Source organism: Ceratotherium simum, chromosome 2, assembly GCF_057802395.1.
Source record: "Ceratotherium simum simum isolate JZ-2026a chromosome 2, ASM5780239v1, whole genome shotgun sequence".
Classification (NCBI taxonomy): domain Eukaryota; kingdom Metazoa; phylum Chordata; class Mammalia; order Perissodactyla; family Rhinocerotidae; genus Ceratotherium; species Ceratotherium simum.
In genome coordinates, this window is record NC_141901.1 from 8,854,206 (window position 1) to 8,866,478 (window position 12,273).

A 12,273-nucleotide genomic window follows, 5' to 3' on the forward strand; every position below is an offset into this window, starting at 1 on the left:
TGATTCCCACCCACTCTTATAAACTGTGCTTTGATATATTAAAATGTATATACAAGGGTGAACCTTAGGATAAATTTTTAAAAGTGTATTGCTGTATCAAAGGCTATGGAACCTTTTGAGATAACATATATGCCAAACTGCCCTCTAGACTAGTTAGTTTACACTGTCACTAGCTGTTCTTAGTGAGGTCATTCTTTTTCTAAGAATGACCTTTGTCATTAAAAAGAGAATCTTTTAAAAAATATGGGACAAAATCAACATCTTGTTTTACTTATAGTTTTTTTTCCCCCCACTAATGATGTGCTTGGGAAATACTTAACGGTGTTCCCTTGTGGGTAACTAAGGCTGAAAATCCTCCTCCTTCCTTTTTTTATGAGTCACTGAATGGATATCTAGTTTATGCAAACTGTTAATGTCATGTTTAATATGAACTGTTACTTTGGTTGGTTTATCTAAATAATCATCTTGTGTTCTTTTTGAAGGTTTGTTATTGAACTTTGTGAACCAATTCAAGTAAAGCAGCTTGATATTGCAAATTATGAATTATTTTCTTCTACTCCTAAAGACTTTCTGGTTTCTATCAGTGACAGGTAAATGCTAAAGCTGGTTTTTACAGAGTTTATGTTGGATCTCCAGAATACAGATTTAAAAATGGGTCACTTTTTAAAACTTTAATCATTTTATTTTTTTATTTTAATATGTCAATTTGTAAGAACAGTAATAATACTACGCTAGTATAGACACTTGTTAATCAGTCACTTTCATTAACTCATATAGTGCTTATAACAACCATATTATAAAGTGAGGACACAGACAAAGAGAGATTAAGTAGCTTGCCCAGGTCACATGACTTGTGAGTTGGAGAACCAAGATTCGAACCGAGATCTGTATGACTTTAAAGTCCTTACTTTTAATTACTGTGCTCTATTGCTTCCAAATGTTTCCTTTGAGAGTCATTAAAAACAAACGTGTACTTCATTTTATATCATGAGGTATATTTTTGTTAAAGTATATTTTAAAACTGTTGTGTGTGTGTGATTATAAAAGAAATAAACATACATTGTAACGGATTTGGTAAAGAACCGCAATCCTATCAACCAAAGATAACTATTATTAGCATTTTTAATATATTCCTTCCAGCCTTTTCTATGTATTTATTTACTAATCTTACCAAAAATATTCAGTTCTTACTGCTTACATCCTGAGAATATCCTGTTTTCTTTTAAACTGACCACTTTAAATGAGTACTTAGTATTTTCCCCCCACTGGAGGTGTTTATTCATTCCATAAATACTTTTTGAGTGCTCATGATATGTCATGTAGGATGCCTTTATTTATTTAACCATTCTTCTATCATTCATCATTAAGGGTTTTCCAGGTGTTTCTTTCCCCACTCCCCACTCAGCGTTGCATATGTATATTTTTTGAAATCAATGTTCAAGACCTTTTGAGAATTCCATTTTCTTCCACTAACCTTGTTCAGATCACTTCCTTTTCTCTAAGCTGTAATATGTCAATGGACATATTCAGCTCTCGTAAGTAAAGTGTATTTTTTTTAACGTGATAAGAGAGCGCTCATTACTTTGAGGAATTCTTGAATGCTATAGTAAACAAAAATAATAGTTTTAGGGTTTTTTTAGATTCCTTTTTAAAGAGGGATTAGCTATGTACGATCTGTGAAATTTAAATATGATGATAGGGCCGGCTCCGTGGCTTAGCGGTTAAGTGCGTGCGCTCTGATGCTGGCGGCCCGGGTTCGGATCCCGGGCAAGCCCCAAGGCGCCACTTCTCCGTCCAACGCGAGGCCGAGTCCCACGTGCAGCAACTAGAAGGATGTGAACCTATGACATACAACTATCTACTGGGGCTTTGGGGGGAAAAAATGAATAAATAAAATCTTTAAAAAAAAAAATAATATGATGATAAAGGGTTTTTTCTGTTTTCCTTTCTACTAGTAGTTTTATTTATACTTTATATCATCACACCCTTGTCAGTACATGAAGAGTAGTACCTCCTTCTTCCAGAACAATCTCTTGCTACTTTCTGTTTTAAAACCTCAAGTTTACTTGGAAGCCCTCTCAAACCCCAAGAAGCAGTCCTGTTCCTACTTTTGTCTTCTCCTGTTTTCCCTTCTATTTGACAATGATGTGATTTTTCAAGATATTCTTTCCCTGCAAAGAGGAACCTGTTAGTTTTAATTGGAAAAGAAAATATATTTCTTCAACACAATATTTAATTCATATTTAAACTATGTTAAGTCAGTCTGTTTACCTGGAGAGGAAAAAAAATACACAGGATATATTTTGAAGATGTGATGGTTTGTGTTTTATGGTTTTTCAAAAGAATATTTATATTTTATATTTTCTAGATATCCTACAAATAAGTGGATTAAGCTGGGTACTTTTCATGGTAGAGATGAGAGGAATGTCCAGAGTTTCCCTTTAGATGAACAGATGTATGCAAAATATGTGAAGGTAATGTTTATAAATACAGGACTATGTTCTATAATGAAAATATACCTGTTATTCATACTTTATACCTCACCCCACTTGTTTAGAAATCAGAAAAATTAAGAGGAAATTTACTGCAGTATACTGTTTAATAAAACAGTTCTTGCTTGGATATATTATTTTATGAGACAAATTATTACTTATTAGTATTATAAATATTATATTAATTTATTCCCTTCTGCATAACTGGAAACTTAGGCCAGTTATTTGATATTTGTGGCTCTGATGAAATTCTACATTATAACACTTAATTTTTTTGAATCTTTATATAAAATGTCATCTTCATAGTATTATACTTCCCTCTATTTCAAAACCCAAATCGTTAGTCACTGAAGTCTTTAAAGTAAGTCTGATTTCTTAACTTATTAGTTAGAGTATGATTCTGGATCATTTCAATTTTAATATCCAATTATTGTCATTATTATAGATTTTGCCTTTTCTTTGTATATTCAAGTAAAATATTCTGTGTCCAAATACCAATTTCAAATAAAGTAAACTTTTAGACATTTATATTCCATGTTTCTGCTGCTTCCTCCACCAGTAAATCAAGTAGAATTGTTACTCTTGAATTGGATTTAGACAAAATGTGGAAATTTCCTATTCCTCTCCGCCCCTCCTTTTTTCCTTTAAAATAATAGCCATACCTTAAAGTACCACTGTGTTAATAATATCAACTTTGGAATGACACCAGCTCTAATTTCTCTCTTTTCTTCCTTAAATGTGAGAACATATAACTATCTAATTGTCTTCTGGGATTTTACTGTCTGTGTCTTTTTTAAGCATGTATTAAATTGGCTTCTATGAATGGGTAAACTTGTAGTATTCCTACTCTCAGTCTAAACATGCTAAATTCTATTTTTAAAATACAGTTGATATTCTCAATTAATGATTCAACAGTGTTCAGAAAAATGAAGGTACATTTTTAGTTTTAAAATGACTACTGAAACAATTGTTTAATGACCTTTTTATACAGCACAGTTTCTACACTGTGATGAGGAAAAAATTCTTAAAAATTATTTGGCAGGTGATATAGTTGTATTTAGTTTTACAGGTAAGACAACTCACATGTTACAAAATAGTGCCAAGGATCATTCTTTATACCATCTACTTCGTTAATAATGGAAGAACATTTTATTGATGGCATAAAAAATGCTATATAAAACTCCATCCCTTGTCCTTTTTATGGTGGGAGACTAGAGCATTTTGACAATTAGTTTTCTACAAAGGCCTTTTTGGTAGGAATAAGTCAAAAAGAAAAAAATATTTACTTGTGATTCTTATGTAATAGTAATAAATGTTATACAAGTTTACCTGGGTTTTCCTTATCCCAAAAGAACTAAACCCAAATCTACAAACTACTTTTTAATAGTTTATATTTTAAAAGTGGATTGATATGGGCTGGACTGGTGGCTTAGCGGTTAAGCGCGCGCGCTCTGCTACTGGCAGCCCGGGTTCGGATCCCGGGCGCGCACCGACGCACTGCTTCTCCGGCCATTCTGAGGCCGTGTCCCACATACAGCAACTAGAAGGATGTGCAACTATGACATACAGCTATCTGCTGGGGGGCTTTGGGGGAAAAAAAAAAAAGGAGGAGGATTGGCAATAGATTTAGCTCAGAGCCGGTCTTCCTCAGCAAAAAGAGGAGGATTAGCTCACGGATGTTAGCTCAGGGCTGATCTTCCTCACAAAAAATAAAAAATAAAAAAATAAAAGTGGATTGATATATATCATCTAGTTCTGTAAGTTATACTTGAAATAACAGCATACCAAAAACTCATGCTTTCCCTAAAACAATTTGTATACAATATTATACAGGAATAAATATCATTTTATATTATGCTAGCTAATCTCTTCATCAATATGTATGTACATAGATATATATATCCACATATGTATCAATATATAAATTCATATATAGATATATAAATGATACATATGAATAATATTTAAAGTAATATAAGGCACAAGTTATTTCTAGATACTGTTTATTAATTACTTTAGAATGCTTTTGTATCTAACAAATAAAACAGCAGCAATGAGTTTTAGGTTAACTTAATAACCTTAAAATCAATTTATTACAATTAGACTATACTTTTTCATTGTGATGGTAAAAATTTAAATCATCGCTTTGGTTTCTGCAAAGAATTAAGAGTACTACAATGTTATCCATCATAGTACATTGCTTTCTGTACTTTAATTATGTAATATAATTTACAAATATTAAATGTTGCTTATGGCATGTTATCCAGACTTTGGAACTGATTTCTTTTTCTTTTCCTTTCTCTTGCTTCAGATGTTCATCAAGTACATAAAGGTTAGCAACCTACTCTTTTGCAATATTGAATAACAGAGCATGGCATATTACTGCATGGCAAAAAAGCAAAACGTCACAAGTATTGACTTTTGGGGAAGTGAGGACTTTATTTTTAGAAATGTTATAATGAAAACAACTGAATATATTGTTAGATAATATGCATGGTGCTGGCTTCCCATTTCATGTACTTTTCATTCTTTAGGTGGAGTTGGTATCACATTTTGGATCAGAGCACTTTTGTCCATTAAGCCTTATAAGGTAATACAGAACAAAATACATTTACTGAGTGGTTTAAAAAAAACAATACACAAAAATCCCAATTTGTTTAAAGTGAAGAAATGATTTTCTGTGTGAAGTTAATACCATAGAAATGTAAACTGTTAAGCCTGTCTTGCTCTGGAATACATTTTAGAAAAATGCCAAAATTTCCTCTGAGAAAAAATAACCATTGTTTTATGTGTTTGGTTTAGTTTGCTTGCTATTTTGCTATCATGATTATATATGTAAACATTTTAGACTGCTATCAAAACTTGGTCATTATATTTTTAAATGCCTTAAATAGATTAATTTTACATTTTAATGTAAAAGTGGATGACTGCAGTGTAAGGAGCAGTCATTATTTTGGAGTCCAGAAGCTAATGGCCCTCAAAACATGACCAAAGTTAATGTATTTTGTCATTTATTGTGAAGAGATGAGTCTTAACAACTCTGTTTTGTTTTGGAAGTCTTTAATAAAGTTGTTGTTAATAGGGTATTTGGCACTAGCATGGTGGAAGAATATGAAGAGATTGCTGATTCCCAGTATCAGTCAGAACGTCAAGAATTATTTGATGAGGACTATGGTAAGTGGCTTTAAAACAGGTAACTACTATGTATGTTAGTTTCTAAGTCAGATAGTAATGGGTAAGTATAGGTCACTTTGAAAAATCAGTACGGGGCCAGCGCGCTCTGCTTAGGTGGCCTGGGTTCACGGGTTCGGATCCTGGGTCTTGCACTTGTTGGCCATGCTGTGGCAGCGACCCACATACAAAGTAGGGGAGGATTGGCATGGATATTAGCTCGGGGCAAGTCTTCCTCACCAAAAAAAAAAAAAATCAATATGATGGTTGTCTTTAGACTTTAGTTTTTTCTTTGTTTTTAACCCTAATAACTAATTTTTCTCTATGCCAGGCCCCAAAACCTATTAAACTCATAAGGTAACTGAAGTAGTAGAATTGAACATTAATTTCTTTGATTTGCCTTGAGCCTAAAGAGCAAGCACATTGAGGCCTGAGCCTTTGAGAAACTCTTGTGAGCTTGAAGGGGTAGGAAAAGGTTTTATGACACCCTCCTTTTCTGCTTTATCAAGTCCTTGTTTTAAAATGTCTTAAATTATAATCTGGACAATCTAAGTTTTCCCTTCCCTAGTTTTCCCATAAATGAAACGAAGATGTTTACTAGGGGTTGGTAAAGTACACTGAAAGCTTGAATAAAAATCTTATAAATGTGATTAAAATTTTGGTAAGCAGTAGAATTATTTTCTTTGGGTCACGTCTGTTTGATAAATGGCTTCTGAATCTCCTTTTCTTTTTGTGAACGTATTTTACATGTATAATGAATATTTATTATAAAATCTGTCTTAAACATCAACTGACTTTGACAGGACATAATTGGATCTTTATACATATTGGAGATAGTTCTCAGCATCATTGCCTTCATTTTCTCTTCAAACAGATTATCCACTGGATTATAATACTGGGGAGGACAAATCCTCAAAAAATCTTCTTGGCTCTGCTACAAGTGAGTATTTTGGGGTTTTCCTAGTCACTGTTAAGTGTTTCTTAATTGTTTTTTTCCTGACATACGTGGACATTTTGTTGTGGTATAGTTTAGGAGGCTCCTGCTCCCAGTGTTGAACTTTGAGTTGAAATCAAAGATACTGGCTTTTGAAAAGAATTTCTGTGGAAATAGAAGAGTGGGTGAAAAGAATGAGGAGAGGAAAAAATGCAGAAGTTGATTCTTCTATGATAATTAAGTGCTCATATTTTTAGGCATATTCCTTAGAGTGAAGAAAGGTCTGTGAATTTATTTGGGGACGGAATTATTAAAGAGATCCTAGATCATATGAGTAGGAGCATCTGGGTAATCATACTGGATGGGAGAGGAATTTGAACAGTAGTTTCAGAGGTGCTATGCATCAGTGAAATCCTAGGAAATGAGGATTCGTTAATCAATGGATATGATTAGTTTCCTATTTAATTACAAAATATAAAGGCTGTTCTTGTTAATAATAATAATGACTCCCAAGCAATAACAATAATAGTAATAATAATATACTCTTTGTAAACTAAAGACACAATGACTAAGATATACTAGTGGTTTAGTTTCTTGTATTTCCAACCTAGTATCTGAATCTAGTGGTAGGCTAGCTCGGGAGACTCCTGGAAAGACCTTTACCAACTGACACTTTACTTTTACAGTCAGAATGTGGATAGGTATATTTTAATGTTTGCTATTTTTGGTTATTCCTGAACTTATTGGAAGAAGTTTTCTTTTTATTTGGAGAGTAATAATTGAATTTAATATGAGTAAATTTTAGTAAAATAGAACATTAGCTGCTTGGGCATTCCCCTTCTTGCTCTTAGTGAGTTGAATTGCTTGAATCCCAATCTCACTATGCACATTGTCTTTATAGCTTTTTAAAATACTCAACCAGTAGTACGTATACTCAGGAATATGTACCTAAGCTACAGTATATGGAGTTAAGAGTCACTTCTTTTTCATCTTTTCTTTTTTCCCTTTTCTTTCTCCTTCTCCTCTTCCCCTCCATGGAAGACTATAAACTTAGGCGGACTTTTTGAGGAACAGGAAGAAGAGTGTTAAAAATACTTGCATAAGGAGAATCCGTTTATGTGATATTTAACTTTGTTACATATTAGCTCAGTGTTTGTTTTACTCTATTGCTAGTCACCTAACTTTTTAGATATTAGTGACTACTTTTAAGACGGTCCTTAGCTGTCTAGTTTATGATGGCATTAAAAATGGCACCTCATTTACTGCTGTGGGATGTAGTCTTTTAGGAGTGAAAAAATGGTGCTATTTTATCTATCTGTATATTAATATTATTGTCGGTGTCCTTAAATTTATTTTAAAAAATTCTGTGTTAACGTAAGAGTCATCATAGCTCTGTGATGCTGAATTAGCTGTGAGGAAGCGTCATTATTTTATGGGGCCAGAAAATAGTCCCAGACTAAAAGATCTCTAGCTTCTCGTGATTACTGGAAAGGAGGGGGCACCTTAGTGAAGTAATGGCTTACCATAGTTTTAGATAAAGGAAACTGCTGTTGATATTCTTGGTTTCTTTTTCTTTCTTTTGGGATTAACTCCTAGACACCATTAAACCTAGCTATATTTCAGTGCAGAACATGTCCCTATTTGTAATCACTTCTTTGACCAATATATTATTTTAATTAATTATACATAGAATCTTCTTTAGATCCTGCTTTTTGGCTTTTTCTCCTTGAAGGTGTGTTTCTTGGTAACTAAAAATCTCTTCTGTGGATCTCTGGAAAGGTATTTACTTTCCAGTGTTCTAGGTGTTGAATTTGTGTGGTGAAACAAGATGAGTTGGAACGATGTCAGCTAAGCCTAAGCATGGAAAATGGGGTTTAAAAAGGTCTCCATCTCTTGAAGTTTCAGAACAAGAGAGGCAGTAGGAGCTGAGCAATAAGACTTTGCTGTCATCAAGCCTATAGGCATGACCTAATACTCCTGCTTGCTATACCTGTGTCCTACTAGTTTTCTCTGAAGAGTCTGGGACTGTTTTTGAGCCTGACCTAGCTACCACCTCCTAAGGTGGTATAACTTTAAGGAGTAAATAACAGAGTGGAATCAGGCCAAATAGCTAGTCTCTGGCACTAGAATGTCTGAGTTTGACTGTAATCATCACCACTTCATAAATTAGCTTGAAATTGATCAATTTTGGACCAATTTTTATTTTGTTTTTAATATTTACATGGTGTCTCCCAAACTGAATTCCATGGCTTTAATCCTGATGAATCTCCTTTTTCCTTTTGCTATTGAGCAGTTAGTAGTTATAGGAAATATATGTTACCAGAGTATGTTGCTTCTAATGGACTTGGTTGTCATAGAGCATGCATACTGCGTATTTAGACATTCTTGATATTATATAATTTACTTCCAAAAAGGGAGAAACTACAATCCTAGAGCAGCATTCTTGGCTTTGTGTCTGTGCCAGGTCTGACAACTCTTCTGCCTGATTCTTTTGTTTACGTTCTTGAACCAAAACATTTAAATATTTTATATTGACAAGAATTCTTCATGTTACTCTGCTTTCCTTGTGCTTTGTCATGTGGATTTTCCAGATAACACTCTACTTTGATATTCTTGCAAGTCTGCCTTTACTCCTAAATATGGTCTGCATTTTGTTAGAATTGTCAGATCTGCTAAAGGCCAGGTTTCAGTGTATATGTTTAAGACATATAACAAAAAACTATACTTTTGTTTTAAGTCAAAGTATTTTTTATGACAGTGTGTATTTTAAGGTCCTTGAAGGAAAAGAGGGAATGAAGGTGGGCATGTTGCAGAGGTTGCAGCTGGATACACAGGGGAGGAAGTAGTTTTTCTGTTGGTTTGTCTTGTTATGTTATAGTGTAGGTAGTTTGTTTTCTGTATTAAAAAGAGCCATTGGTGTGCTGGAGACTGAGTATAACATGTTATTTGGTCCCTAGGAGAATTTCATTCCTGAAGGGATGAGATGGAATGAATAGTTGCCCAACTCAAAGATAAAAGTGTTGGCTTATCCAGGAGAAATTACGGACCGATATCTAGTTTGGCACTATATTCCAAATTATTACCTTAGCCTATTTTGAAGGCTTTTTAGTGGCCAGATTATCATCATGACAAGCTGTCATATGTTTAGATGCAAATTGAGAATGGTCAGAATAGAATATTCACAAAGCTGCTTTCTCTCAAAAGACGATAAATTAGACTACATTTGGCAGTGTTCTGTGAACATGGCAAAATTATTTCTTATAGGTTAGATGGGCTGAGAAGTAGAAATTTGCCAAATTTTGCTTTTGTTACTAAGTGGCTCCCTGAAATGATGATAATAAATAATATTTAAAAATGATGAATAGTGTAAATCTTCCTTATTGTAGATTCTAGTATTAAAATTTAGGTTAAAAAATAATACTCTAAAACTGCTTTCTTTACACAGATTAATAGATGTGTTCTTGAATTCTTTTATATTAAATGCCAAAAAAATTTGAAATCTGAGGTAAGATCACCCTTTGAAGCACAAGGGACTTGGAGTATAGACTTGATTCCAAAATTTGGGCTCTGTGAAGCAGTCAGCTTTGACCAAACTTTAGCTGGCAGGCTAAGTAGAAGATTAGTGACTACTTTTGCAATATTTGTTGGCATTAGAAGTGGGTTTATGAGGAAATAATAGCGTTTCCATTTCTACTATATGTTGGTTTGTGAGGAAATATGGAGTTTCCATCCTTGTTTTTATCTCATGCTGAGGCATCTCTTTAGCCTAAGAACCAAGGCCACTTCTCTATTTACCAATTTGCCAGGTCAAAGGGCAATGTTGTCCTATAATCCTAAACCTTTAAAAAGCAAATACAAAGCTTTTGTGTTATGCTAATGATTGGAAACAAAGTACCACTGCTTTGTTGTCTTTCAGATTATAGAATCATAATTATGTAAAGATCATAATAACTGTCTACTCGTTATCACTTTTAAAGCAGTGTAAAATCCCCCACTACTTTTTCCTGCCATAAAGTGTGTATTTATAGGATCAGCTCCAGGTGACAGTGCTTGGGTTGTTCCCAACCTTCTTGGATGTCTTAGCTTTTCCTCCCTTAGATCCTTCCTTACTTTTCGCATTTCTTGTTTTTTATTGAAAGTGTGATGAAAACCCTATGGATCTCTTTTAGGAAAGGAGACTAAGATAGAAATAACTGATGAGGCTTTATGTGTAGCCCCTGCCAGATTTTAGTATTTTAATAGAAGAAATACTTGATACTGATGAATTAACTTCTAGTGGAATTTCAGAGATTGGATTGGGATTGGAAGTTCATTTCCCTTGAAATTACATCAAGAAGCCTCCTGTTCCCAGCACCAGCTTTTCATGGAGTTCTGCTATTTTGTGACCCTCATGTACCTTTAGCTATTTAAATAGATATTAAGGTTTGTACGACTTTACTCATCTTCCAGATATCCTCTTTGGAAAGAGAGGTAGAGTTAGAAGGTATGCAGATTGCTGTACCTATGACACTTAGAGTTTTATGACTTTGACTTAGTTAATCTGCCCATGCCCGTACCTACTCATTTCACAGAAGAATTTGTGTGATTTATTATCCATAAAACATTGTTAAAAGTCATCAAAGAAATTTGATTCTATGCAGTATCAATTTGGGATTTAACCGTATTACCAATAGATATTACAGGTTCGTGGTTAAAAATAACAAAATCTCTTTCCTGTCCTTTGGATAATAATCTCCCCATTTTGTTTATTTTTACCCATGATCATCACCTGTTTAGGAAAAACTTTTGTTTCTTCAGGCTTTTTTGTTTTTGTTTTAAACTGTAGAACAAAAACAGGCTTTCTGTAAAATATAAGTTTTAGTCATCAGATTTATTTCCAGTTCCAGTACAGGCAATATGTTGAATTATACTTGAATTTTGTAATATGCTGAAGATAGTGTTTTGATAAAATGTTTTGGGAAGCTTTACAAAAAAAGTATAGTTAAATTTTAAATTCCTTCTGAATATAAAAATCCAGATTTATGCTTTATACTTTTTGGCTGAAATTTGTGTCCTATATTGGACATAGTAAAGTGAATAAAAAGGTAGTTAATCCAAAAAAATTCAAAAAGACCATTATAAATGGTTCTTTGACTATCTGATATTAGGTTATATGAGAATATTTAGGTGTATTGGTTTTTTTTTCTGATTGAATTTTGTTTTAGATGCCATTCTAAATATGGTGAATATTGCTGCTAATATTCTGGGAGCAAAAACTGAAGACCTGACAGAAGGTACCTAATCATTTTATGGGTCTTTTAAATATCTCATACTCCAGGGGTCTTTCTAGTTAGGAAAATTAATTAATAAGCTAAGCGATTTGACTTTTCATTTAGGAATATAGAAATGATCCAAAGGAACTTCCTAATCTTCTGTTACTCATTGTTTGAATTTCACAAGTTCTCTTTTATAATAGGATCCTGTCTATATAAAATTCATTAATATTTTTTTTGACTCTTCCTTGCTGTAGAAGTAACAATTTTATCCCTTATCTCTTTCCTGAGGTTTTGATGCCCTAATGGTACTTCTTGTATCCTTTTCTTTTACTTATCAAATAGCTACTCAATATAGAAAGTGATTTTTTCCTTACAGAATGCCAAATAAGAATATTACTGGCAAAGAGAGACAATCTTGCCT

At 33.4% G+C, this 12,273-nt stretch overlaps 1 protein-coding gene across 4 annotated transcripts in view; it reads left to right on the plus strand.

Annotated features, from left to right (window-relative positions):
- Nucleotides 1-12,273, plus strand: part of SUCO (SUN domain containing ossification factor) — an 87,106-nt gene that overhangs the window by 46,788 nt on the left and 28,045 nt on the right. For 2 of the 4 annotated variants that reach the window (XM_087437980.1, XM_004425034.3), the window contains exons 10-16: nucleotides 483-590; nucleotides 2,369-2,474; nucleotides 4,804-4,824; nucleotides 5,027-5,082; nucleotides 5,575-5,666; nucleotides 6,538-6,603; nucleotides 11,802-11,870. In XM_087437980.1, the coding sequence (XP_087294106.1) occupies nucleotides 483-590; nucleotides 2,369-2,474; nucleotides 4,804-4,824; nucleotides 5,027-5,082; nucleotides 5,575-5,666; nucleotides 6,538-6,603; nucleotides 11,802-11,870 (518 nt within the window). The remainder of the gene's footprint in view (nucleotides 1-482; nucleotides 591-2,368; nucleotides 2,475-4,803; nucleotides 4,825-5,026; nucleotides 5,083-5,574; nucleotides 5,667-6,537; nucleotides 6,604-11,801; nucleotides 11,871-12,273) is intronic. The other 2 variants (XM_014783412.2, XM_087437972.1) reach the window with 1 other exon arrangement.